At 43.6% G+C, this 26777-nt stretch overlaps 4 protein-coding genes across 7 annotated transcripts; 2 read left to right on the top strand and 2 right to left on the bottom strand.

Annotated features, from left to right (window-relative positions):
• Positions 1 to 1983: 1983 nt before the first annotated feature.
• LOC113201551 (putative uncharacterized protein ZNRD1-AS1) lies at positions 1984 to 7158 on the bottom strand. Of its 2 annotated transcripts, none has more exons than XM_026415307.2 (3): positions 6957 to 7158; positions 3098 to 3173; positions 1984 to 2746 (listed from the first exon to the last, which is right to left on the bottom strand). In XM_026415307.2, the coding sequence occupies exons 1-3, from the start codon at positions 7052 to 7054 to the stop codon at positions 1991 to 1993; spliced, it is 930 nt and encodes a 309-aa protein (XP_026271092.1). In that variant the 5' UTR covers positions 7055 to 7158; the 3' UTR covers positions 1984 to 1990. The 2 variants fall into 2 exon arrangements, with proteins under 2 accessions (XP_026271092.1, XP_077657937.1); XM_077801811.1 differs by lacking the exon at positions 6957 to 7158 and adding an exon at positions 3592 to 3821.
• A 294-nt stretch (positions 7159 to 7452) lies between these two features.
• Polr1h (RNA polymerase I subunit H) lies at positions 7453 to 12164 on the top strand. 3 transcript variants are annotated; one of them, XM_026415311.2, is made up of 5 exons: positions 7453 to 7508; positions 7876 to 8031; positions 8247 to 8347; positions 9588 to 9697; positions 11950 to 12164. In XM_026415311.2, the coding sequence occupies exons 2-5, from the start codon at positions 7896 to 7898 to the stop codon at positions 11972 to 11974; spliced, it is 372 nt and encodes a 123-aa protein (XP_026271096.1). In that variant the 5' UTR covers positions 7453 to 7508; positions 7876 to 7895; the 3' UTR covers positions 11975 to 12164. The 3 variants fall into 3 exon arrangements, with proteins under 3 accessions (XP_026271096.1, XP_026271093.1, XP_026271095.1); XM_026415308.2 differs by lacking the exon at positions 7453 to 7508 and adding an exon at positions 7587 to 7764; XM_026415310.2 differs by lacking the exon at positions 7453 to 7508 and adding an exon at positions 7597 to 7675.
• A 3291-nt stretch (positions 12165 to 15455) lies between these two features.
• On the top strand, positions 15456 to 17743 carry Ppp1r11 (protein phosphatase 1 regulatory inhibitor subunit 11). The gene is made up of 3 exons (XM_026415306.2): positions 15456 to 15726; positions 16805 to 16913; positions 17522 to 17743. The coding sequence occupies exons 1-3, from the start codon at positions 15658 to 15660 to the stop codon at positions 17722 to 17724; spliced, it is 381 nt and encodes a 126-aa protein (XP_026271091.1). The 5' UTR covers positions 15456 to 15657; the 3' UTR covers positions 17725 to 17743.
• Positions 17744 to 19527: 1784 nt separating this feature from the next.
• On the bottom strand, positions 19528 to 23962 carry Rnf39 (ring finger protein 39). The gene is made up of 4 exons (XM_026415329.2): positions 23400 to 23962; positions 21789 to 21811; positions 21468 to 21559; positions 19528 to 20108 (listed from the first exon to the last, which is right to left on the bottom strand). The coding sequence occupies exons 1-4, from the start codon at positions 23760 to 23762 to the stop codon at positions 19528 to 19530; spliced, it is 1059 nt and encodes a 352-aa protein (XP_026271114.2). The 5' UTR covers positions 23763 to 23962.
• Between the last annotated feature and the right edge of the window lie 2815 nt (positions 23963 to 26777).

Genomic DNA, 26777 nt, shown 5'->3' with positions numbered 1-26777 from the left:
AATGAATGGGTACAGATGGGCAGTTTAGTAGGAGAAATAACTTCTAATATTCTACAGCACAATAGGGTAATACATTGACAACGGTATTTCTAAATGGCTATTAGAAAAATTTTTTGAATGTTCCTAACACAAAGAAACAATAAATATTTCAGGTGGTAGGTATACTAATTACCCTGATCTGTTTATTATACAATGTACACATATAATGAAATATCATTCTCTATCCCCATAAATATGTACAATTACCATGTGGTCATTTGGATTTTTTTTTTTTAAAGAGAGAGAGAAGAGAGAGAGAGAGAGAGAGAATTTTAATATTTATTTATTTTTTTTTTTTAGTTTTCGGCGGACACAACATTTTTGTATGTGTGCTGAGGATCGAACCCGGGCCCGCCCGCATGTCAGGTGAGCCTGCTACCGCTTGAGCCACATCCCCAGCCCCTATTTGGATTTTTTTAAATTTTAAAGAACTACTATGTACTCACTCTAAGCCCATTATTTTGGGGCTTACAAAATAATTTAAGTTCTCACAATCCTTTGAGGCTAAAAGAAAATAAAAGAAGCAAATACTATCAAAGACAGAAAACTGATGGTGGTACTGGAATCTGGAACCCAGGATTATCCTATCCAGTGCTACACTGTGTAATAGGGCAGTCACTTGCCACATGCGGCAATTTAAATTTAAATTAATTAAAATTTAAAAATCTGGTTCCTTTGGCTGCACTAGACACATTTGTCAGTGGCTAATCTACTGAGGAACCCAGATGTAGAACATTTCTATCGCTGTTGAAAGTTCTATTGTACAATACAGATCTAGAAAAATTCATGGTCAGGAGAGTACTAGCAGTACAAGAGGGTGAGCATCAGGATTACTACAACTTAAGTAAAATATTCTTTACGGCAACCAGTTTCCATTTCTCTGGTTCTCTATTCACCAATGATGAATACTGCTTCCACAAATTTCTGGTATCTAGAAAGAAAATGACTGTCTCGAAAACAATAAATTACATCGTGCTTGGTAATTAAAATTCCACTAAATTCATAAATTTGCTTTCTGGTTTAAAATAAGTACTAGTGGCATGTGTTTGAGAGAGGCTGAGTTTGCTTAACCCTGAGTGAATCCACAAATAGGGAAAGCCTTACTTCAGTGGATGATAGACAATGATAAAATGTGGAACTGGAAGAAATGTGAGACTAATACACTACTTCTCTGACTTCCATCTTCTTCACCCTGCTCATCTAGGTGGGTTAATGTCCTTTCTTGTACAGTGTTCTGTACACACCTCTGTCATAACCCTCACCATATGTGTTATCTGTTTACTGAGTGATTTTTGCCATTAACTGTAAACTACTCAATGGCAGGGATTTCTCTTTATTCATCCCCAGTAATTAACATGATGCATTACAAATAGGAGATTCTTAAAATCAAATTTATCATGCAATAAGTTATATGGCACAATTTAGATTTTTTAGGGCCCAGTTCGTAGTTCTCTGATGAAGGTATGAATGTATCCACCTAAGTAAAAGGGGGTATTTTGAATCATAGTAATATCAAGATAATCTTGAGAGTGGGAGCAGGAGGAATCAGAGAGGCAGATGAAAAAAGTTCCTTATAAGTTCCTTATTTATCACCATCACTCAAGCTAGATCTTCCTCATGGAGGGAAACTAATACATATTAATGCTCTATAAAAATTACAATCCTCCCATAAATTCTATGAAATATTATCCTCACTTTACAAATAAGGAAATTGAACATTGAAAAGGATAGGTAAACTTTACAAATAAGGAAATTGAACACTGAAAAGCATAAGCAACTTGATTACAAAGCAACCAAAAATAGCTAAGCAAGTTTTCAAGTTCAGAACTTTCTTAATACTTATGATGTGATACAAATGGGAACAATGACTACACCCTTAGCAGAGACAACTCTTAAGAAATTAGGGTTCATTTAAGAGGTATGATTTCATCACAAAAGCATTGAAACTTTACTAATCTTTTATTTTCCTAATTTGGCTTTTCAAAAAGGGTGGCACAACCAAGAATCTTCTTTGATGTGGCTTTATAATTGTATCCACTTCCTCTGTATTCTGATGCTTTTCCATAAGAATATTCACCTTAATCCGACTTCTATTGCGAGGCTGGAAAAGTGGATATGCAATAACTCTTTCAAACTCTTTTACCTCTTTCTGTATTCTCTCTTGCTTCTCATATGTAGGTAGCTGGCTCTGACTTTTCCTCAAAATTCTTTCCTTGAGTTTTTGCTCTATAAGTTCTCTCCCTCGAATCATGCGTTCTTGATGATCTTTAATTTGCATCTGTTCTCTCTCATTTACCTGCTTTCTTCTCTGTGCTTTTGGGATGCTATGCTTTTCTGGCTTAATTTTTGGTAATACTGTTGCACTGAGGGGTCTTGGTTGTCTAAATGTTTTGCTTTTAAATTCTCTGGCCTGGCCTGTTTGATGTATGTGCCTTTGTATCTGTTTCCTCTCTCTCTCAGGTACCCAATAGTACTGTTTTTGTCCCTCTATGCTTTGGGTTGTTTCCTCCTCCATTTCTGTATTCATTTCATTGCCAGTCTTCTCTTCTTTCAACATTTCCACTAATCTTTTATTATAATAAGACTCTGCTTTGGCAAGCCAGTAGTCAAGAGAAACAGCTTGTTCCCTACAGAGTGTTTCATACTCTTCTTGACATTTTCTACTCATCAAGTGTCTTGCTGCTGTTGTATGCACACCACCTAGATTCTGTCAAAGTGAGGTTCAGAATTTTATAATGTGATCATATTTTTCCTTTGAACATATTTAAACAGGAGCTTACCTTCCTTATTAATACTTGCTTTTTAAATTTACTTTAATGTAATAAGTTCAATATTACTCTCAAAAGTATAAAATATTAAGTACCCACCAATGATCAATAACTAGCTTTAAAAATATATAATGTTGGGAATCTTCAAAATGATATTTCACTTTGCAACTATGAAAATGTCTGGGAAACATTACTAGTGTGTAATGTTTCTACCTGAAGGTGTCACTGGGCACCTAAAGTTCCTTCTCTGAGTAGTTCCTAAATGTCTGATATGAATATAGCTTATTTACCAATATCTTTTTCTCCAGTGGAGAATGTTGATCTGCAGCAATCCTAGGGTCTTTAGATGCTTTAGCCCAAGCCAATCTGGAAGATTAAAAAGCAAAGATAGATTAGAATGTGGGAGATGTTAACATATCTACTTACATATTGTCTGGGTCAAAGACCCTAAATATTTTGGCCAAGACTAGGAACATTTCTCCCACAAAGAGAAAACCTGCTAATAGGCAGGACTATACAGGCAGTGGGGAGCCAATGCATTCCTATAGTGGAGAATAATGAATGCTTTTTTTTTTTTTAAGAGAGAGAGAGAGAGAGAATGAATTTTAATATTTATTTTTTAGTTTTCAGCGGACACAACATCTTTGTTTGTATGTGGTGCTGAGGATCGAACCCGGGCCGCACGCATGCCAGGCGAGCGCGCTACCGCTTGAGCCACATCCCCAGCCCAATGAATGCTCTTTTAATAAGAGAATCTTTCCTTTCATATGAATTAAAAGCATACTTCTCTTCTGGACTCAATGTGAACCATTCTGAATCTTGTATCAGGGGTTTCAAGAGGGAAGAAATAGGCTCCTTGGTGACATGTTGTCCAATTATACTTATTTCAGATGGCTCAGTCCCCTGGCCTCTTTTGTCTTTTGATATAATTCTAGACTCTGGTTTTATCAGTTCATTGTCTTTCTGCAGTTTCTTGAGCCGGTCCCTCTGTGCCTCTATAAGTACATACAGCATCTCTGCTCTCTAAAGTTTTGTACTGAAATTCTGTTTTTATTTGATGGTCCACCCCTCTGCTTGTCCTCCTTATGTTGGCAATCATCCTTCACCCTAAATGCATTACGAGACCACTCCCTGTTGAAGCTCGAAGGATGGGAATTTACGGTTACTCTGGTTTATTTATAGGGCAGGCTGACAGCAACACAAGTGAAGACTACCAACTTTTTATGTGTTGTCCTTGAGTTTATGTGTCTAGCCTGAGTTTACTGTGAGGTCATACTTAAGCCATTGAGGATGCCTGATATATATCTCTGTGCCCTTTATAGCACTGATGGTTAAAGGCATGGACATTAGAGGCTGACAAGGCTAAAAGTGAATCTTAATTCCATTACTTCCTAGTTATGTGATTCAGGACAATTCATTTAACTTCTCCCTAGGTCAGTTTCCTCATTTATAAATAAGATATAAGACCAAAAACTACCTCTCGGGGTGATAAAAAACAAATGTAAATTAGATGTAAAGAGACTGACATGATGCTTGATGTATAGGAAGTTCTCAGTAAATGGTAAATGGTAGCTATCTATCTGTCCTTCACAAGTCAAGCCTCTGATTCTTTTAATATTTATTTTTTTAGTTGTTGATGGACACAATATCTTTATTTCATTTTTTATGTGATGCTGAGGATCAAAACCCAGTGCCTCACGTGTGCTAGGGGATCATTCTACCACTGAGCCACAACCCTACCCCCAAACCCCAATTCTTTTTTTTTTAATTTTTTTTTGAGAGAGAATTTCAATATTTATTTTTTACTCCTTGGCAGACACAACATCTTTGTTTGTATGTGGTGCTGAGGATGGAACCCGGGCTACACGCATGCCAGGCAAGTGCATTACCGCTTGAGCCACATCCCCAGTCCCCCTCCCCCAATTCTTTATGAAGTCTTTCTGGTCTACTTTGTCAGTGATTTCCCTCCTCTAAACACTATTTCTACAGCTCATTTGAAAATCAACCATGATTTCCATTATGATGTGATATGACTTTTAATATTTTGATTTTGAAATTTAGGCTTATAAAAGATGGGAGCTATAATTTATATCTAAAAATATAATGACTTACCTATATTATTGGAGAAGATATCTAATATTTGGTCTCATTGATTTTTTTTGGTACTGGGGATTGAACCCAGGGGTGCTTACCACTGAGCCACATACCAGCCATTTTTTATATTTCATTTAGAGTTAGGGTCCCATTGAGTTGCTTAGGGCCTCGCTAAGTTGCTGAGGCTGGTTTTGAACTTCCCATCCTCCTGCCTCAGCCTCCCTATCTGCTGGGATTACAGACATGTGCCACTGCAACCAGCGGTCTCGCTGACTTTGAAAGCACATTCTTTTTTGTCTATGTGTACCTAGCTTGAGATTTAATAAAAATGGCATCTTTCATTTTTTTGTACATACTCATACAGTACATATCTAATACAGTACTTAGTCTATAATTCCAAATTCTCAAAACTCTTGATTTGGTTGCTGATTACCTCATCACGTAATATCTAAGAATCTTTTTCTTATATTCACCATAATATTGTATTTACCCATCTTTTTATTAAAGCATTTACCAGTCTTCCTTGAGGTTTATAGACATGTTTGTTTATATGTCTGACTCAGGGTCTCCCATTTTGTATTTAGTAATGCACTTTCATTGTGCTCTAATTATTCTTTTGTTATAAAAACACGTTTCAACTTTGTAGTCCCAGCCTCACTGAAAACCTGACATAGGTTTTCAATATTCACTATAAATTGTCTACATCTTTCTATGAGAGCATTTAGCAATCTTCCCTAAAGTTGATGAGTGTTTATTTTATCTGTCTGATCCAGGCTCTCATATGTTATAATTATTAATGCACTTTCATTGTATTGTTCATATGTATTTATGTGGTACTGGGATTGAACCCAGGGGCACTTTACCACTGAGTTACATTCTCAGTCCTTTGTATTTTTTATTTTGAGACAGGGTCTCACTAAGTTGCCCAGGCTGGCCTTAAACTTGCAATTCTCTTGCCTCAGTCTCCCAAGTTGCTGGGACTAGGTACTTGCAACAGCACAAGGCTTCAACTGTGTTCTAAGTTCTCAGATTTCAACTTTGCAGCCCCAACCTCAGCTCAAAGCCTGGCATAGGTGTTTAACAAATAATGCGCATATTGTAAGCTTTTGTTCAGAAAAAGCCATATCTTATAATGCTTGTATTCTTTTATTGCATTAGGCAAGTATTAAAATAGTGGGTGTTTGCTGGATATCAAACTATAAAGGGCAAGATGGTGAACAAGGATGACTAATTTCAATTTCCACTTTGAAAGGAAAAAAACACACAGAAAAGCAAAAATAAAGACTGCCTACCACTAAATGTGGTGGTCGCACACCTGTAATCCCATCTATTCTGGGGGCTGAGGTGGAAGAATTCCAAGTTCAAGGTCAATTTGGGCAATTTAGCAAGACCCTGTCTCAAAATAAAAAAGACTGGTTACTATAGTTCAATCCCTAGTGTCATCAAAAAAGAAAGAAAGAAAACAAAAACACTTGCTTATCATCATGGGCAACACACCTCCTTTGTAAAACAAAATAACACTTCCAGAGTTAAGTGAATATGGGCTTGTCATTCTACAGTAGCTTGCCAAGAGTCTTAGCTGCTTCACCATGAAGTCATATTGTAGAGATATGTAGGCAGATGTCTTTCCTAAGAAAAGATCACAGCTTGTGTCCTTCAAAAGAGAAAACAGTGATGACTTCAGAACTTTTATATGAAGGAGCTTAACACTGCTATGAGATTGGATAGTGCTGGGAGGGCTGAAATGGAACTAGGAAACTCATCTAGAAGCTGCCCCTTCGGGACAAGTTTGTATTTACACTATAGGCTAAAAATTTTCTACAGAGACTTATTGTTTTATAAAAGGGAAGAGGAATGTCAGCTGCCACCCAAGAAATGAAAAGGATGATTCAGAGTTGGACAAAAAGAAAGTAGGGGAGGATGGAAGATAGTCACAAAGAAAAAAAAAAAAAAAGTCTTATGAAATCCTACCAAAGGGGCGCTCTTGACTAATGCTAGCCTCCCTCAGCTGGCAGGACCCTAGGAGAAAGGTGCCCCATCTCCTCTGTTCATTACCTCCAAATCCTGAGCTCCTTCCCAAGCGACCCATTCCATCTCTTATTCCTTTCGTTCCACGGGGACCAGGTGTCTTCCTCTTTCTTCACTCTCACCATTCCCTGACCCTTTAAAAATGGACTCACCCCTTCCAAGTGCCCTGAACTGCCCCCAAAAGAATACACGACGCACGCTGACTGCAGCCTAGGCTAGGCTTGGAGGGCCCAGGCAACACTACAAATCCCAGAACGCTTAGCTTTGTTTTTAACCACTGCGCAGTCTCAAAAGAGACGTGCCCGCTGAGGAACGATAGGAGTTGTAGTTCGCTAACCCGATCGAGTAGGTATTCTTAAAAAAAAAAAAAAAAAGTACGTTTTTAGGGGGACCACCCCCCACCCCGTGACTAGGTCTCTTTAGGATACAAAAGCAGGAAAAAAAAAATCCCAGGACTGAGTCCTAGAGGTCCAGCACTGGTTCCTCGTGATTCTTACTTGACGTCACAGTTTCGGGCCAAACGTGGAGTGAGACAGCTACCTGTCGGAGAAGTTCTGCTTCTTCCCAATTCAGCAGAAGGTTCGCGATTAATTATGACACCCGCAACTGATTATGACGTCACGGGCCAAGCGAACCGCTAACGTGTTGACGCTCTAGCACACCACGCGCTCGCTGCTCCGCAGTCGGCGCAAAACCGGCGCTCTAGCCTACGGAGTTAGAGAGTACCTTTGCCGGTCCTAAGAAAGGTCCCAAGTCCCTCAGTCCTTAACAGCCGGGGAAGTCCGGACGTATCGGCTCCTTAATCACCGAGTCAGGAGGCGTGTGTGAGGGAAGGGTGAGGGTTCTCCATATCTGCGTTCTGGGGCCGAGGAAGAATGATCCCTAAATTGGAAGGAGTTTCCGCTTTATTGTTGGTTTATTAATAAACTTTGCGTTCCCTTCCTAGCTCTTGACCTATTGTCCATCATGGACCACGCCAGTACCTGCTCTAGCTTTCATTCAGACTTGGATTTCTGTCCGGATTGCGGCTCGGTCCTGCCTCTGCCTGGGGCTCAGGATGCGGTCACCTGTATTCGCTGTGGCTTTTCCATCAATGTGCGGGGTGAGAAGATCCTAGGCATTTGTTCCAGCCGAGGGCCCAACTTGGAAGGGTTGGAGGCTGGGGATCTCGAGACTGGGGAGGGGGACCCAACAGCAGAAGTCAGGCGCTTGTACATTTAGTCCAGGAAGGAAACGGAAAGAGGCCTCCGGGACTAATTGGGAGGGTAATTCCGTCCCTCAGCCCGGTTCTACAATTAGTTTTTACTGCCTGTACAGACTTTGAAGGGAAAATCGTGAAGACCTCAGTTGTATTTAACAAACTGGGGACAGCCTTGCCTATGTCGGTGGAGGAAGGACCTGAGATCCAGGGACCTGTGGTAAGTTATTCCAAGATCAAGGACTGGCTCCATAAGAAGAGTGGGAAAGTTAAGGAGGTGTGATTGCAGAGATCTGGAGTTTTTGTACTCAATTCCATGAGATTCCCCCCCCCCCTTTCCTTTTTCCTCTCTAGCTTCCACCTATGAGAGGAAATGTAATCATTTTTAATTTTTTGAGTTTGACTTATTTTAACAGAATGCCCTGAAATTCCATTCATTTTCCTACAAATGACATAATTTCATCTTCTTTATGACTTGAATGAATAAAACTCCATTGACTACATACACCACATTTTCTTCATTTTTTTCCTATATTGAGCACCACCTAGGCTATTTCCATAATTTGGTTATTGTGAGTTATGCTGCTAAAAACAGGTATGCATATATAGCTATAATATAATGACTTTAATTCTTTAGGATAGACACTAAGGAGTGGGATAGCTGGGTCACATGGTGTTTCCAATTTCCAGTCTTTTGAGGAAACTGCACATTGATTTCCATAGTGGTTGAACTAATTTACAACCCCACCAACAGTGTAAAATGTTCCTTTTCCCCAATATTCTCATCAGCCTATTGTTTGTATTCTTGATGGCTGCCATTCTAACTGGAGTGAGATGAAATCTCAGTGTAGTTTTGATTTGCATTTCCCTACTTACTAACAGTGTTGAACATTTTTTCATATATTTGTTGGTCATGTGTTTCTTCTTTTGGAAAGTGTCTATTTTAGTTCATTTGCCCATTTATTAATTTGTTATTTAGTTGTTTTTTTATTTTTTAATTTTATTTACATTTTAGTTTTCAGCAGACACAACATCTTTGTTTGTATGTGGTGCTGAGGATGGTACCCGGGTTGCACCCATGCCAGCGGAGCACGCTACCACTTGAGCCACATCCCCAGCCCCTAGTTGTTTTTTTAAATATTAAGTGGGCTTTTTTAGTTCTTTATGTGTTTTGGGTATTAATCCTCTTTCAGAAGAATAGCTGGCAAACATTTTTCTCATGTAGGTTCACTCTTCACATTCTTGTTTCCTTTCCTGTGCAGAAGTTTTTTAATTTGATGCCATCCCACTTATTATTTCTTGGTATTATTTCATGAGCTTTAGGGAGTTTTGTACCCAATTCTAAGAGAGAGCAGGTGGGGGGGGGTTAGATGAGGATATCTGAGGAATATGATAGCTTGACTTCTGTGAAAGGTAGGGAGGTATGACTAGGCCTTCCTAATCCACCAGTTTCTCTCTAGGTTGACAGGCGCTGCTCTCAGTGTGGTCATGAGGGAATGGCATATCACACCAGACAGATGCGCTCAGCTGATGAAGGACAGACTGTCTTCTACACATGTACCAACTGCAAGTAGGTATCCTTTCCTCTCCCTCTGCCCGTTCAAACTCAAGTGAGACTTGTAGTACTAAACAATTGTTTTATATTTGGCTCCATCCCTAATAGGGAGATTTGTGGCCTTTTAATTTTTTTAAAATGATACTTTTACCCCTTTTTATACTAAGTGAGCTGAATCTTGTAAGTTATTTAAAAGGAAATTTTAAAACACAGGCAGGTATTGCTTGGTGATCAGTATGTTATGCTGGAATCTTCAAATGCAATCAAAGTAGTTTTCTTTTGGTGAGAGACATGCATGAAGTAAAGAACATGGGCCTAGTGCATTGGCAGTCTCCTGTAATCCCTGCTACTCTGGAGGTCTAGAGACTAAGACAGGAATTGAAGTTCTAGGCCAGCCTTGGCAACTTAACAAGACCCTAACTCAGAATAAAAAAGGGACTGGTAATGTAGCTCTGGTAAAGAGCCTCTGGGTTCAATCCCCAGTACTTAAAAAAAATATATAATAATAATAATAATAAGGAAAAAAATGGGCTTTCTAAATAGTTTTAAGAAGTCCTCTTTGTCTTTGCTGTTCTGCAGTTTCAATACAGTATATCAGATATGGCTTTCTTTTATTTATCCTGTATAGTTTGGGATTTATTAGACTTTCTGAAGCTGAGAATTTTTCATCAACCTTGGAAAATTAACAGCTGTTATCTCATTTAACATTGCTTTTCTCCCATGTTTTCAATTCTCACTTCCTGAAGGTATAATTTGTTATTAAATTTTCTCTTGTATCATCCATTTTTATTATCTTTCATATTTTATCTTTATTTCTTTTTATGTTGCCTTCTGGATAATTTCTTCAGGTCCTTCTAGGTCACTAATTCTATCTTCAATTTATTTCAGTTATTGTTAGTTACTATTATTGATTTCTACTTAATTATTTTTCCAAATATCCTCATTTTAAAAAATTTTCACTCCTTAATCATATTCTAAATTTCTCCTTTTATTCTTGCCTTTCTTTCATTTTTTTGATCCTGCCTGTTAACAACCCTTGCTCCTTTTTTTCTTTTTCTTTTTGGGTTCAGGGATTGAACTCAGGAGCACTCAACCACTGAGCCACATCCCCAGCTGTATTTTGTATTTTTGAGACAAGATTTCACTGAGTTGCTTTGCTGAGGCTGACTTTGAACTCTTGATCCTCCTGCCTCAGCCTCCTGAGCCACTGGGATTATAGGTGTGAGCTACCATGCCCAGCCATTCTTTAAATGTATGTTAAATAGCATTACACTTGTTTTTTCTGAGTCTGATAACCACAGTTCTTGTGGGTCTGATGCTGCTATCTGCTATTTCTGCTGGCTCTCTCAGTGCTTTTTTGTTTTGTAATTTTGGAATACAAGCTCAAATCCGTCCCACCTGTTCCCCACCCCCGGGGGGTGGTGGTGACGCTGTATTCTCAGCATTTCTTTCTTTCTTCTTTTTTTTTTTTATTTCATTTTTAAAGATTTTATTTATTTATTTAATGTGATGCTAAGGATCGAACCCAGTGGCGCACACATGCTAGGCAAATGCTCTATCATTGAGCTATAACCCCAGCCCACATTTGTTTCTTTTTCAAGTGCCTTGAGGCATTACCAAGCAGGCATCGCTCTACTTTCATTTCTGTGGCAGTGCTGGGAATCAAACTCAAGGCCTTGCCCATGTTAGGCAAGTGCTGTACCACTGAGCTACATGTGCCCAAATCCTAGAATCACTATGATAACTTCTTGGCTTCATATTTTTAGGAGCATGCAAGTAATATCAATTTTAGCTGCGTTTTCACTTAAAGGCCAGCTTATAGAAGAAATTCTCACAATATTTTCTCTCCTCTATCTGTTGAGGCAGTGAAATTCCTTTCTTATGAGAAGAAGTATTTAATAGGGATAAAACCCAGGGCCTTGCACATATTAAACGTACTCCCTAGCACAGGCCTAAACCCCAATCTGAAGTTTTTAATTTTTTATGAGGCCCGGTTTATTTGTTTTTTCTTCTATGAAGAGTGCTAAGAAAATCTTCACATTTTTTGATTAATAATAGATATTAATTAATTAATAATTAGATATTAGTATTAATCCTAGCATTTTCAGTTGTTTTAAAGTTGGAATTGGAAGATTGTTTAAGGGAGCTAGTTCTCTACAATGCACAAATAAAAAGTCCTTTCCTGATTATTTTATTGATTATATCATCTCACATAACTAGAAACTCTTCCTTTGGTTGAATATTACAAGTCCTTTCTTTCTTCATAGGTTTCAGGAAAAGGAAGATTCTTGATCTTTTTTTCTGGGCAACTCTACAGTACATCCTCTTCTTCCTTGGAAGGTGAAGGATATTGGTTCTTAGATGTCTTGTCTGTCTCCTCTGCAGTGTTTTGCTCCCAGAGAATAATCAGATCTTACATGGGGACTACCATTGGTCTCCCACCTACTACTATCCCAGTTGAATTTATTAAAGTTACATTTTTCTATAAAACCTGAATATATGTGTAATTTTTAATGTGTCTTATTTCAAAAGGAACTTAAATTAGCTTATTAAGGAGAAAAATACAAGGGCAAAATAATGAAACTGCAGGAGTGAGGCTAATGCAAAAAAGCAATTATAAGCCCAGCATAGTGGCACATGCCTGTAATCCCAGGAACTTGGAAGGCTGACACAGAAGTATTGCAAGTTTGAGGTCAGCCTGGGTAACTTAGAAAGACCCTGTCTCAAAAAATAAAAAGGAATGGGATGTAGCTCAGTGGTAGAGTTCCCCTGGGTTCATTCTCCAGTATTGTAAAAGAGAAAAAGCAATTTTAAGTATTCCCTACGTCTAAATCTGTTTGGTTCCTGATTATAAGGAAACAAAAACTGGGGGTTTGGATAATGAGAGATTCAACATAAGATTTAACCAGATCTATTTGACATATAAATTTAACAGACAACAAAAAAATTAGATACCCAGGGGTTGGGCACAGTGGTGCACATTAATCTCAGGGAGGAGGCTGAGGCAGGAGGATTGCAAATTTGGGACCAGCCTCAACAACCTAGGCCCTAAGCAACTCAGCAAGACCCCCCCTTAGAATTAAAAATGAAAGGGCAAGGAATGTGGCCCGGTTGGAGAACTCTCCTGGGTTCAATTCCAAATTACTGCCCCCCGCGCCCATACAAAAGATACCAAGGGATGCATGGGCATTTTGGAAAGTTTTATTTCATTGACTCTTGAGATTAATATACATTCATTGGGCTGGGGATGTGGCTCAAGCGGTAGCGCGCTCGCCTGGCATGCGTGTGGCCTGGGTTCCATCCTCAGCACCACATACAAACAAAGATGTTGTGTCCGCCGAAAACTAAAAAAAATAAATATTAAAATTCTCTCTCTCTCTTTAAAAAAAAAAGAGATTAATATACATTCATTGTAAATAGACTCATATAAAATGAAACAAAAAGTCAAATTCAAAGGAATCCCACTTCCCAGAGATAATCAATATATATGTGCTTATATAGGTATGTGTGGAGATCACATTTTTAAAAATGGGCTATGTAGTATACATGCTGAATTTTTCTTTTCCCAAAAAACTTTCCAGAGAAACGAATGCACAATACAAAACATTCAAATTTTGATTCTGGGAAACAGCATCTCTGCATTCTTCAATATAAACTATGATCAAGGGACAAGAGTAACAATGATTTCTTGTAGTTCTATGGTCCTTCATATATTCATAGCTCTTAAACATCACACTATCTTGTTTGATTGATCCTCACAAGGTGCAGATGGGCAGGGCATTCTTCCCGACTATACATTTGACTGTTCTGGCAGTGGACCCCCCCTGACCTCTCTAGAAATTTCACACAAATATGTTTCTACCCTACTTTAAGCCTTTCTATGGCTAGTAACAACAGGCTGGATAAAGTTCTCTTAGCAAAGCATGTAGGGCCTTCCATGAAACCACTGCTTAACTGTCAAGCCTAATATGGCACTCCCCTTACTCCCAGTAGTATTAAACCATAACGTGTAGTATAAATCAATGTACACACCTACTACTTTATAAGCTCTCTACCTAAAAACAAACAAAATATGTGTGCCCTCCGGTTTTTCTTTTACCACTTTCTTTTGCTCCTTGGAAAACGTGCACGTATTTGTATAAAATGATATAACTTTCTCTGGTTAATGTAGAGAATGAGATGTGACTGCATTACTATTACTGTCCTTGATGAAGTCTGCCTGCAAACGGGATATTCTGTCAAGGTATAGATAGGTAACAGCGGACATGCTTGAAAACGAGGTGTCTGCTGTCCTTGGGAGGACTTGCCTGCAAACCGGATGTTCTGCCAAGTGGGCTAGGAGGGCGCTAAGAAAAATTTTATTATCTGTTCTTAACAAGAGCAGAGTTCGACATGCTCCAGGCCCAGAGTAGATCAGCCATGAGAAGCGGGTCACTTCTGATTAGAAAGTAAAACTTCTGTGTGCTATGTTTAATTAGCTGAAAGACCTGATTCATTGATGTTGGAAGGCTGCCTTCTTTGTTCACAATACTATAAAAAGATTGCTTGTACACAATAAAGGACTTTTTTTTTTTCTGGTGCTGCTTTGCTTGCTCTGCTTCTTATTTCTTTCTCATGCTGACCTGCAAGTGAATTACTGCAACAGGTTAATGTACTCTTTTCCACCCCAGAGAATATGTAAGCAGTATGTAGCTAAATTCACGTCATTCATCAGATTCACTAATACGTTAATATTCACTAATATGTTAATGCCTCCTCAGTGTTTTATACTTCAGTTAGTTTTGAGCATGCCAGTCTTTTTCACCAGACTGGGAGTGAAAAAGCATCTACTAGGCCATCTCCAAGGCCTAGTAGAACGACTGGAAAAATCCAGTTTGAAGGTGCATTAAGTGCCCTCTGCTCAAACACCTACAGGCAGGGCGACAACTAGAATCCTGATTGCTTTTTCCAATTTTTTAGTTGTAGATGGACACGATATTTTTCTTTTCTTTATTTTTATGTGGTGCTGAGGCTTGAACCAGTGCCTCACATATGCTAGGCGAGCACTCTATCACTAAGCTACATCCCCAGCCCCTGGATTGCTTTTTTTTTTTTTTTTTGGCGGGGTGTCAAATCCAGGTACCAGGGATTGAACTCAGGGCACTCGACCACTGGGCCATATCCCCAACCCTATTTTGTGTTTTATTTAGAGACAGGGTCTCACTGAGTTGCTTAGCGCCTGGCTGTTGCTCAGGCTGGCTTTGAACTAGCAATTCTCCTGTCTCAGCCTCCGCAGCCGCTGGGATTACAGGCATGCCCCACCCCGCTCAGCTCGATTGCTTGATTCTTAATCGTGGGTTTCCAACCGCTCCCAGGTTCCATTTTTCGTTAAAGAAACCAAGAGGGACCAATAATGAACCGAAAACTAGCCAAGATTCACTATTGCACCTATTCCCCGGGTCTCTCACCCACTCAAGTTTAGGGAGGGGGCGGGGTGGGGTCAGCCACTAGCATCTCAATTCCGTGCAACAGCCCCCAAGCGACCCGTCTCGCCGCACCGGGTCCGCTGCGTCTGACCCAACCCTACTCCTCCAAGCGCCCCTTTCTGCTTTAACCCCTGACTGCCCTCTTCCCACACCCGCAGTGACGCCCCTTCCGCTGAATTTGTTTCGCCTTCTTGCAGCGCCTGCGCGCTGTCACATTAAGGCGGAACTAAACTGGCGACGCCTGCGCTTTGACGCATTTGGTGCTGGGGAAGGGAAAGGTGGGACTGCAGAATGCGTCACACCCGGAAGTGGAGAGCCGGAAGTGGGGTTGGACAGGTTATCCCCACGGGTGGGGAAACGGAGGCCCTGGAGGAGGGGGAAAAAAGGAGGCCGAGGATCCTTGCTACTAACCTGAATCGGATACCGATTCTCTTAGAACCCAGAGACACAGAAAAAGGGAAGGGTGTATCATTCCCCTTCCTCCCCTCCTCCTTTTCCTCAGCCTTAGCCATGGCCGAGGCAGGGGCCGGGCTGAGTGAGACCGTCACTGAGACAACGGTTACCGTGACAACCGAGCCCGTGAGAAAGGCGGGGGGCGGTGCTCTTTAGGGGTCTGGGAGATACCGGGAGGGAGGGCACAGGGCTTTCGAAAGGTGAAGGAGAGACTGGGCATGGGAATCTGGGAGGTCTGGGATTGAGTATCTGAGGTTGAGAGAATCGCAAGGGATTGGGGATATTTGGAGTGACAGAGATGGTGCAGGAGGCTGTTGCAGAGACATGCAGTAGGACGTCATAGTTGGGATATAGGTGTTGCTGCTTGGGGTAGTGGTTTGTAATAAAGCGTATAAATAATAAAAAGGAAATTGTGAATTAAGGAACAAGAAAAGTGCTGGGAGGAAATGAAAGGTCAATGTAAGAAAGTATGGTTGAAAGCCAGCTGTAGGGGTATTTAACCAGAAGCATGCTTATTAATACATAGCTATTAAGTGCATGAGTATAAAAGGAAATAGAGGAAATGAAGAAGATGAAGGTAGTATTTTCAGAAATCAGAGGGGAGGATGTGAGTGGGAAAACAAGTAGTATATTTGCAAGAACAAGTTAAGTTGCTTTCAAAGGAAGATAATTGCACTGGGTTTAATCTCCAAATTAAGGGAGTTAGTAATAATTGTTATTAAGGATGAGAGGAAATAGGTGGATAAGAGATGGGGAAGGTGGGCTTGGGAATGAGTGAGGTAAGAATGAATGAAGTTCCTCCTTCAATGGGAAAAGGAATAGGGGAATCTGGAGAAAAAAGACCAAAGATTAGTCACTGGGGACTGAAAGTAATTTTTATGTACTAATACCACCAAGGATGATATGGGCAGAAAGAGAAGCAACAAGGATTGTATTTTCCTTTGAAGATTTGCTGGGATCTTCCCTAGGTTAGAAATTGTGTCTTTTTTGTATACTGATGGTTATTGAGAACAGGAAATTATATCCATTAAGGATGCCCTGAGGGCAAAGACCTGTTCTATTTTATTTTCTTCCAGTACTTGGCTCCTCTGGTGCTATATCTGTGGAACTGATTGAGCTAGGGAAGAAAAGAAAGGAGATCCTCTGGGAGGGAATAGGAAGTCAGTAGGAGACTAATATGTATGCTCATGCCTCTCAACCTTAGGAGAACCGGAGTCTAACTATCAAACTTCGGAAAAGGAAGCCAGAAAAAAAAGTGGAATGGACGAGTGACACAGTAGATAATGAACACATGGGACGCCGTTCATCAAAATGTGAGTTATTGTGGGCTCAGAGGAACCCTAGAGTTTAGATTTCTTCCTGTATATCTACCTTCTAACATCCACTGGCCCCAGATGCTCACAATTCTGTCACTTTCTTGGTGATTCTTTTGGTGGTTCTCAGGGAAAAGAGGTTAAAGTTAGAAGGAAAAAGGTAGGAAGGGGCTAGAACAGTGATATATCAAGGTCTGATGGCAAGAGGTATAAGAAGTAGGAGTAGTAGGGTTTCAGATTCTTGTCTGTCTAAAGGGGCCAGGGGCAGTGGGGTGCACCTGTTATCCTAGCAACTCAGGAGATTGAGAGGCAGGAGGGTTATAAGTTTGAGGACAATCTCTATAACTTTAAGTAAAACCCTGTTTCAAAAAAAAAAAAGGACTGGGGATGCAGTTCAGTGATAGAATCTCCCTGGGTTCGGTCCCCAGTACCCCCAAAATAAAAGGGGTTAGTGCCTGAGTCCCAGGGAATGGGCCTGGGAAAACTGTATCCTAGAAGGTAGGAGGAAACAGGTGGAAGTAGGAATTTTCAGAGATCCAGTAGGAATGGCACTGATTGAACATCTTATTCTTCCTTCTTTTTAACTGAGCTCCTCCCTCCAAATCCAGGCTGCTGTATTTATGAGAAACCTCGGGCCTTTGGTGAGAGCTCCACCGAGAGTGAGGACGAGGACGAGGAAGGCTGTGGTCATTCACACTGTGTTCGGGGCCACCGCAAAGGACGGAGTCATGCAACCCCAGGACCGACCCCTACTACCCCTCCTCAGCCTCCAGACCCCTCCCAGCCCCCTCCAGGGCCAATGCAGCACTAAATTTCTCTTTCCCCCATCATTCCTGTGTCTGTCTGGCCCTGAATGTATCCATGTGGCTACCTGGGGGCTAAATCCATGGTTTGATTTCTTCTTCAGCCCCCCTCCTTCCCTTTTCTTTGCCTCATAGAGGGAAGAAGTAGAGGAAGGTGGACAGAGATCCTGGAATTCTGACTTGCTGCTATTCCAGAACCCAGTCTTCTGGGTTCTTCCAGCCCTCATTTCTCTTTCCAGTCCCATCCTTACCAGGGATCTAGGCATCTTGGACCCGGTCTCTTTCCTTTGTTCTTACTGCCAAACTGCCTGTCCTGGGATCCAGTTATCTTGGCCCCTCGCACCCTCAATTTGAGTCCCAAACACTTAAACTGGGTTTTCAGTAGTCCCAGCTTTCACTGCCAGGGTCCCAGTCAGATTCCAGGCATCTCACCCCAGCTGTGCTTGTTAATCTTGGCTTAGAGCTTTTCCACTTATGCATTTATATAATCCCTAATCTTAGTCCTTGCCTATAGGATATGAGGTCTTATGGGACACTGCAGGGCTCCCAGATTTTCCCCTCCTTCCTACCCCTTCATGCCCTCAAACAGAGTTAGAGAAAGAGGTCTTTGTCATTCTCACTTCTAAGGGAAAGTGGAACAAGAAAGTCATGTCCTCTGTCCCCACCCTTTTCATATGATATAGGATTTTTGACAGAGATAATTTGATATTGGTCACTTGGAGCCAACTATCTTTTCAGCCTTTCATCCTTTAGCTTCAGAGCCGTCCAACATATTCCAGGGGCCTAGGACCCTGGGAGAGGAAGGAAAAGGGAGAGAGCAAACAGATGTATTACACTCCTACCCCTTCCTTCCTAGGCTTTGATGCGTCTGCCAACCCAGATATCCAGCTCTCTCAGCCCTCCCCCACCCTTCACTGGGACCTGGTTATCATTTTCCAGGTCTCTTGCCATGCACAGTTGCAGAGATCAGTCAAATCCATATCAGCACTGAGATCTCATTTATTGCCACAGATGCACAAAATAAATAACCCAACATCACAAAATGTGTTAAATACGGGCCCATTTATACATGGGGTGGAATGATGTGAGACTATGTATAAGGATGCATTTGGGGATGTCTGGGTGTCTCCCAGGTTGAGGAAAAGAGGGGTAGCACCATTCATTCTTTTTTGTGAGTATGTGCAGGGGAAAATTTTACAAAGGGTTTTAATAGGCAAAATTTGGGGGCACAGAAAGCAGTCACAAAAGGAAGGTAGAATAGAACTGGCTTACACTCCCCTCCCCAGTCCTGAAAGAAAGTGGGTGTGCTATTAAGCTTCCTAGAGGTCCCTAGGGCCTAACCAGCCTCAAGCTTCTTGTTTTAGGAAAAGGCTTTTTCTCTCGAGGAGAAACCTCAAAATGGACAGGACCAGGAAGCACAAGCCTTCCAACAGTGGAGAAGGCACTGAACCGTTTGAAGTTAAGAAAGCCAGGACCTCTGTGTAGTAAATGTGGATGGCTTACCAGTACTTAACAAGCTGAACCAATTCCACAATTGAGGCCTAGAACAGTGTAGAAAGGGAGAACTAACAGAAAGTACTGGAGTAGTGGGGTGGGGGATATTCCCCAAGAGAAAAGGGGCAGGAGCTATTGGATTTGAGGCCAGGATGTGAAAGCCTAGAGGCCTGGTAAGGTTTGTGGGGATGGGGATAATGAGAATTGGTCATGAGTGCTTATTAATACTATTGCATAGGCTTATGAACCCGTTTCAGCAACTAGAGGAAACAGCCTCAAAGTAGCTAGTCCAAACTCAGGGGCCAGGAGGGAGGCTCTCAGCCTTCTCCTGGCACAATGCGGAGCGGGGTCCGGGGATCACAAGTGCAAAGCAGAGGGAATACGCGCTCTCCCAGGGGTCCGGGCGCCTGGAAGGCGAAGAGCAAGTCCAATGAGCGGCCATCGTAGAAGGCCACACGGCCCCGCTCCCAATCCAAATCCACACGAATGCGCTTCGGCGGTGGTCCAGCGCCACCCAGCAGGGTGGGCTCTGGTGCGGTGAGGGCCCACAGGCGGCCGCCGCGGCCTTCCACTGCCCACACGGCCTCCGCTGGGCACAGGCTGATGCGGCCTTTGCGTTGCACCGATTCCCCGGCAGCGCCCACCGCATAGCAGCTCTCCCCGTCGTCCTCATCCTCTCCGGAAGAGTCTCCGTAAGAAGCAGCATCCGTGGTCTCCACTTCCCAGCAATGGCGGCCGGCCCCGAAGCCCTGTGCACCTAGTACTGCTGGGAGCTGATCGAAGCGCGCGGGGCCGTCCAGGGGTACAGGGGTGCCTGGTGGGGCCAGTCGGACGCTGCGACGGTCGGTGGAGATGAGCAGGCGGCGGTGTGCGGTGCCAGGGTCCAGCGTCAAGTCGGCTGGAAAGGAGGAGGCAAGGGGAGGACTATGTGAGAGGGGTTTCCAAATCCGGCGGGGTAGCGCAGAGAATAGGCAGTGGCCGGTACACAAGAGACTGTTGAAGACCCTACAAACGAAGTCAAAAGGAGGCTGCAGGACCAAAAAGGATAAAGGCTTATGAAGAGCTGGCCTGGACAGGATAGGTGCTATGCACAACTTCTGTGGAATTGGTCGTGAGGAAGGAAGGAGGCACAGCTCAAAGAGCAAAGGTTTCCCTCTGATTTGTAGTGTTAGAGAAAGGAAGGATGAGACTGACCCGACTACATGGGAAGGAATGAAGACTAATACTTCAATATGCAGCATCTGGGGTGGGGCATGGGAGCTGGGTCAGCAGGATAGGGAAGGAGGATCTAAAGAGAAAGACTGATACCTGATAGAACCCGAGAGACAAAGGGGAGGGGCAAAAAGAAGAATCCAAGGTATCCTGCAAAACCAGGCCACCCACCCACAAGCATAGGTGGGGGTGGACAGGCCCATTTCTTTGGGAGGTGTGTTGCAGAGGAGAGAGAAGGAGGTGATAGCCAAAGGGATCAGGAAAACATACACACATTGTCTTGTATGTATGGGGTGCTTTGAGGGAAGATTTCTGGATTGGGGTACTAGAAGTAATTGGATTAGGTGAGATGATGGGTGACTAAAAGGATGGAATATCTTCTCTAAGCATTTGAAAGAAGGGTGGAGAGCAAGGAAGGAAGGGGAAGGAAGAGGCTCTGTAGAGAAAAATGATATGAAGTGGTAGAAGGAGAGATTCCTGGGAGGCAGCCGACTTCCTGGGTCTGTTTGAATGTATGAAAAAGGAAGAAGAAAATGGCTGGAATATGAAGAATTGAGGACAGATACTCTTCTGGGTTAAATTGTACCCCCCCCCAAAGGTATGCTGAAGACCCCAATATCTTGGAATTGACCTTATATGAAAATAGGCTTTTTACAAAAGTAATAAAGTTAAAATGAGACAGTTAGGGTAGGCCCTAATTTAATATGACTGCTGCTTTATAAAAAGGGAAGGAATCTGGTCACAGACAAATGCAAACAGGAGGAAGATAATGTGCTGACCATCTCTGAGCCAAGGAATTAGGCCATGAGAAGCTAGCACAGACATGAGGAACAGATTCTTCCTCAGTCCTTAGAAGAAACCAATACTTCTGACACCTTGATTTCAGATTTCTACCTCTAGAATTTAGGATAAATGTCTGTTGTGTAAGCCACAAAGATTATGGTACATTGTTATAGCAGTCCTAAGAAATAACCACTTTTGAGAACTAAAAGGGTATAAAGTTACACAGATTCTTATTCAGTTCCCTCCCTACATTCTTCCTTACCTGTCAGTCTGTGAAGCATGTTTTTGACCACTGGATAATCATCAGGGAGATCTTCCTCTGAGTTAGACAGCTTGGGTGCTGGGGCATCAAATCTGGACAGATAAGACGAAGAGTCAGCAAATCATTAGACACTCCTCTGCTTTCTGATGCTGATTCTGAAGTCCTTACTCCTAACCCACTCAGTTCTCTGGAGCACAAATAGATGAGGCCAGCACTCCAGAAACACTGCCTATTAGTGGGGATAAAGATATGGGCCCAGTGGTAAGTGATGGCTATGACTGCTGATAGTAGAAAGGAAGAAAGAGTAAAAGTGAAACTTACCGCCTCCACGTCTTCCTAATATCCTGGGATGGGCAAAAGAAAACATGGATGTGAGCTCTGAGTTTCATACTGTGGGGAGTCCTCTCCCTCCTCCCTGCTTCTCAGGGGAACTCTAAGTGGGTGATATTCCTCCCTACCTCTCAGAGTGGTCACCTTCTTTTCCTCCTGTGCCCCCACTATTGCCTTCCCCCTCTCTATTCCACAAAGGTTCTCAATTCCCCTTCTCCAGACTATTTCTTGTCCCAAGAGACCTTACTTTCCTCATTTGCCTTCTCAGTTCCATTCTCTCTTTCACTAGTGCTATCCTTATCACCTTCCAGAGTATATCCCAGACAAATGTCCACCCCCACCCGCCATCACATGACCAAATACACACCCAGAGCCCTTGAGCTAAGAGTTGGTATATAAAAGCCTTACAATAACGCTGCTTCCCATCTTGCTATAAAAGCCCAGTGGCGTTTATTGGGCCCTTCGCTTTGTGTCTCCACTGTGCCAGGGAGGCAACTGGACTTGGAGGACCTGTCCCAAGAGGCCCAATAGATCTTGCAGAGAATCATGGGAGCCAGAAGAGGGCGCTGGATCCCCTCCAAATAGTGGGACATTCCCTTCCCCCTCTTCACTGCCCAGTGAGGATGGCTGGAGCAGGCTGGTGTGGTGGCAAGGGGGGAAGAGAAGAGGAAAGGCAATTTGCCTAATTATGCCAATTACACCAAGACTAATTAGGTCTAGGAAGACTTCAAAGGGCGGAAGCGAGACCCAAGACCGGCTGGGCTGCTGGGAAGAAGCCAGCCTCAGACGCCTGGGGGTCGAGCAAGGGAATGGGGTTGGTTGGTGGCCAAGGAGTACGGGGCTAGGAGGGGGTGTGGAGGCGATAAATAAAGCTGGTGCGTGGAGAGAAGCCAGAGGCCCCAACGGCTGTTCTCCCGGACCTTGCCTCCACCTGTCGCCACCCCTGCCTGGGGATCTGGGAGGAGCTGAAAACAACAATAACAACAACACACATCTAAGGTCTGAGGAAGGGGCCCAACACTAAAGGGACTGTTGGATCTGCTCCCCCTCCTTTCTCCGTCCTTTTTGTCAGTCTCCCCCTTTCCCTCCCCTCCACTCCGCGTTTTCTCCGCCTTCTTCCACTCTCGACGCTCGTTCTGATATCTCTTGCCATCCTCCCGGGCCTCCTATTCGCGCTAGCCGGGGTCACTTGCCCTTCTGCAAGCAGGATCTCTCCCCTCGGCCAGCTCTGCTCCTCCTGGACACTTTGGAGTCTCCGTAATTCCCGTACTCTTTGCATGGTCTCGAGGGGTCCCGTGCTCTGTAAACTACCCGCCTGTCTCTTCCTGTCCAACCTCTTCTCTCCTGCTCCTTTCACAGAATCTATCCATCCTCCTCCTCCGAACAGTGTCAATCCCTTACCATCGTGGTTCCCGGCATCTCTCACCTTGAGGACCGGGTCAGACCCCGCCTCCTTATTCTTTGCAATTCTCTCTCCAACTTCACCCTTACCTAAACTTCCACAAGGACTTTGGGGTGCCAAGTACCGTTCCCGCCTTTCCCAGGGAACTTATGAGCCCTCTCCCACCCCATTAATAGCTGGTGACCCTCGAAGGCACCTACCTCTCCGTGCGGGTCTAGGCAGCCCATGGTTGGGATACGGCCTCCTCGGCGCCTTCCCAAGCGGGCGCCGGGCTCGGCCAGCTTCTCCCGCAGCCCGCGGCTGATCCGTACCTCCACCGCCAGCCGCACATTAGACCTCAGGCTGCGGCGGGGACACGGCAGGCCGCAGCAGGGACAGGCGGTGGGGGACCCCTCAGTGCCGGTGGGCGGCGGGTTCCCCCAGCAGCGGGCCAGGCACGCGCGACAGAAGCTGTGCTCACACGCCAGAAGCACTGGGTCCTCGAAGGGGCCCCCACAAAGCGGACACGTCGCCAGCTGCTCCAGACGCTCCACCAGCCCCGGGCCCAGCTCAGGCGCCTCCATGGGAAGCTGGGGTCTGGGAGCCACCCCCTGCGCGACCACCGCGACCGCCTACGAGCGCGCAGACGGTGGACCGCCCCTGCTGCTTGCTGACTCGATGTCCTTCTCTCTGTCTCCCGCATTAACTTTATGCCGCTTTTCTGCCTGTCTCCTGGGATTGCCTCTCACTTCAACCAGAGTCTCAGTCTTGGCGAGTCTCCCCACCACACCACGTCAGGTTTTATAGGGAGGGAGGAGGCTCCTGCGGGAGGTAAACAGCAGGCCTTGCGTAACACCTCATCAGGTTCTCCCGCTTCCCCTGGGAGGTTTTGGGGGAGGAGGTTAGGGAGGATAGGACACCTGGCTCCTAGAGCCTACGAGGTAGTCACTAGGGGGCGCTCTGGGGGCAAGGTAGCCTTGTGTGGGGAGAGTAACCCCCTGTCCCCCACTGAAGAGCCCGAATATTCCCTCTCCCTTCCCAGGCCTATGGTGTGAGGGTGGGCAGGGTGCCCAGGCTCGCTCTTGGCATGTGTGCCCACATCGCCAGGGTGTGAGTCATTGCAGGTGGCTGGCACACCTACATCTGGGGGTTGGGGGCCGGAAGCTGGGATCCTGGTTTGTGTGGCTTTAGGAAGCCTCTGAGTATTGATGTATGACAGTCATTCCCTTATCTTCCTGCCTTGCCTATTAAGGACTAAAGAACACTCTGAAGCCCACACTCCCGCCTCTAGGAGTCTGTATAATGCGCTCTCAGTTCTACTCTCAGTTCTCTCCTTCTATCTCCTGGTTCTTTCTCTACTTTTCTCTGTGTGAGTTTTTATTTCCATTTATCACTTTCCCTCCTTTGGAACTGACCCAAGGATTATCTACTGAAGCCCAGAGAGTTGGGATAGCCAAATTTACACAGCAGGAAGATCAGAAGTGGAGCCACCCAGGTTGAGGCAGGGGCTCCTCCTCCTCCCCCTCCTCCTCCCCCTCCTCCTCCTCCTCCTCCCCCTCCTCCTCCTCCTCCTCCCCCCTCCTCCTCCTCCTCCTCCTCCTCTTCCTCCTCCCCCTCCTCCTCCCCCTCCTCCTTCTCCTCCTCCTCTTCCTCCTTTTTTCTTTTTCTTTTTTCTTCCTTCTTATTTTACCTTTCATCTTCTTCAGCTGCAGATCCCTGGAACTCCCTTCTGATTTCTGATTTTTTTCCCCCTTGATCTTTTCTTGTGTCTTCTTGCCTCACCTTTAGCGCTCTCTCTCTCTCTCTTCTTCCTTCCGTTTCTTCCTCCCTCTTCTCTTTTTCTTCCTGCTCTCTCCTCTTCCTAGCTTCTATGGCTCTCTCATGCAAGACCTTTCTTCCTGGATACCCTTCCTGGATACCCTTGGAGGTTGTGAATGAGTAAATATCTGTGATATATACATCTGTGATCATGCACTGTTATACAACATGTGTGTGCATTCACTGATGTTCAAATGCCCAAATGTGCACAAACTTATTGACATAGATATATGTATAGTCCAAACATCACAGATATACATTAAATAGCACCAGGGTGAACACCCAGGATTATTTAGAGACAGAGGGGCATACTCAAAACATGCAAAGAGACACTCTGTTATTAGTTTTATTGTCAATAATAGCAACAATACAACAGCAGCAAGTCTTTGTGGAGCAGCAGCGCTTTATTAGACACCCCCTCCAGGCACCCTTCTTCCTCCTCCCCCATACCTATTAGGGAGATACTCAAATATGACACCATGATAAACAAACCTACACAAACAAACACATGCACATTCATTTTGGAATAATTCTCCTAGCTCAATGCTCATATAAGACATAGATAAAACTTGACCAAAAGACTATAGATATGATTGAAATCCATTTGTGAAAGATATACTGCTATGCTACAATAGGTAGAATAATGGTCCTCCAAAGATGCCATGTCCTAATTCCTGGAAACTGTGAATGCTACCTTATATGGCAAAGGAGAATTAATTTTCAGATGGGACTGTGTTTGATAAACAGTTGAAGTTAAAGTAGGGAGGCTATTCGAGAATATCCAGGTGGGTCTACAGCAATCATAAAGGTCCTTAAAAGTAGAAGGTGGAATCAGAAAGAAGGACCAGGAAGATAGCAGCATGAGAAATACTTGGCCAGGGCTGAGGCTGTAGCTCAGTGGTAGAGTGCTTGCCTAGCACATGTGAGGCACTGGGTTTTATCCTCAGCACCACATGAAAATAAATAAAATAAAGTCATGCTGCCCATCAACAACTACAGATAAAATAATAAAAAAGTCCCTGGCCTGATGTTGCTAGCTTTTAAGATTGAGGAAGGGATCCAGGAGCTAAAAAAGTGGGTGGCCTTTAGAATTTGCAAAAGCCCAGGGAATGGCTTCTCTACTAGAGCATTCCAAAGGAATGGAGTCCTGCTGACACCTTGATTTTACCCCAATAAGACCCTTTCCAGACTTGTGAATTACAGAATTATGAGATAATTAATGTATGTTGTGTCAAGCCAGTGTTTGTGGTAATTTGTTACAGCAGCATTAGGAAACTAATTCATGTTTGACATTTCTCCCTCAGCCTCTGACCTTTCTGGGCCTGTCTGTACTTGTCTGCTTTTATGCCTCCAAATATGTCCCATTTCTTGATTCTGCTGTCTCTCTTGGCCTTTTTGTCAATCCCCTTTAGTCTCTTTTCCTTTAGATTACTCCATTTTCCTGGCTCCATCCCCACCTTCAAAGCCTCTTAGACAATGAGTTCTTTCTGGATCTGGGCCTAGACACTGGGAAAATGCCTCTTTGGGAAACTTGTATCTACTATCACCAATCCAAGTGACTTGCCATGGCCCTCAAAGTCTTGCCAATGGTTAAACACCTTGGTGGCACCTTAGAATCATCTGAGAAACTTTTAAACTTCTAATGTCCAGGTGATAACCCAAACCAATTAAACAGAACCTCCTGTGATGGGCCCCAAGTATCCATAGTTTAAAAGCTCTCCAGGTGGTTCCAGTGTTTAGCCAAGGGGAAACCATTGTATTGCAGGACGGGATGTGTAGGT

The sequence above is a fragment of the Urocitellus parryii genome, chromosome 8 (assembly GCF_045843805.1).
Source record: "Urocitellus parryii isolate mUroPar1 chromosome 8, mUroPar1.hap1, whole genome shotgun sequence".
NCBI classification, from domain to species: Eukaryota; Metazoa; Chordata; class Mammalia; order Rodentia; family Sciuridae; genus Urocitellus; species Urocitellus parryii.
The sequence above is the reverse complement of the archived record's forward strand: the minus strand, read 5'-3'. Positions and strand labels throughout refer to the sequence as shown.

What these genes read in the sequence shown, in the direction of transcription:
- LOC113201551 (XM_077801811.1), bottom strand. Translation starts at nt 3,821, where the DNA reads ATGCTGTATGTACTTATAGAGGCACAGAGGGACCGGCTCAAGAAACTG. An exon ending in ACATTGAGTCCAGAAGAGAA is followed by an intron (nt 3,174 to 3,591) that starts GTATGCTTTTAA and finishes TTAATCTTCCAG; the next exon opens with ATTGGCTTGGGCTAAAGCAT. An exon ending in CACTGGAGAAAAAGATATTG is followed by an intron (nt 2,747 to 3,097) that starts GTAAATAAGCTA and finishes TCACTTTGACAG; the next exon opens with AATCTAGGTGGTGTGCATAC.
- Polr1h (XM_026415311.2), top strand. Translation starts at nt 7,896, where the DNA reads ATGGACCACGCCAGTACCTGCTCTAGCTTTCATTCAGACTTGGATTTC. An exon ending in CTTTTCCATCAATGTGCGGG is followed by an intron (nt 8,032 to 8,246) that starts GTGAGAAGATCC and finishes CTGCCTGTACAG; the next exon opens with ACTTTGAAGGGAAAATCGTG. An exon ending in CTGAGATCCAGGGACCTGTG is followed by an intron (nt 8,348 to 9,587) that starts GTAAGTTATTCC and finishes GTTTCTCTCTAG; the next exon opens with GTTGACAGGCGCTGCTCTCA.
- Ppp1r11 (XM_026415306.2), top strand. Translation starts at nt 15,658, where the DNA reads ATGGCCGAGGCAGGGGCCGGGCTGAGTGAGACCGTCACTGAGACAACG. An exon ending in TTACCGTGACAACCGAGCCC is followed by an intron (nt 15,727 to 16,804) that starts GTGAGAAAGGCG and finishes TCTCAACCTTAG; the next exon opens with GAGAACCGGAGTCTAACTAT. An exon ending in GGGACGCCGTTCATCAAAAT is followed by an intron (nt 16,914 to 17,521) that starts GTGAGTTATTGT and finishes CTCCAAATCCAG; the next exon opens with GCTGCTGTATTTATGAGAAA.
- Rnf39 (XM_026415329.2), bottom strand. Translation starts at nt 23,762, where the DNA reads ATGGAGGCGCCTGAGCTGGGCCCGGGGCTGGTGGAGCGTCTGGAGCAG. An exon ending in GCCTAGACCCGCACGGAGAG is followed by an intron (nt 21,812 to 23,399) that starts GTAGGTGCCTTC and finishes TGCCCATCCCAG; the next exon opens with GATATTAGGAAGACGTGGAG. An exon ending in CATGCTTCACAGACTGACAG is followed by an intron (nt 20,109 to 21,467) that starts GTAAGGAAGAAT and finishes CCTCCTTTCCAG; the next exon opens with CCGACTTGACGCTGGACCCT.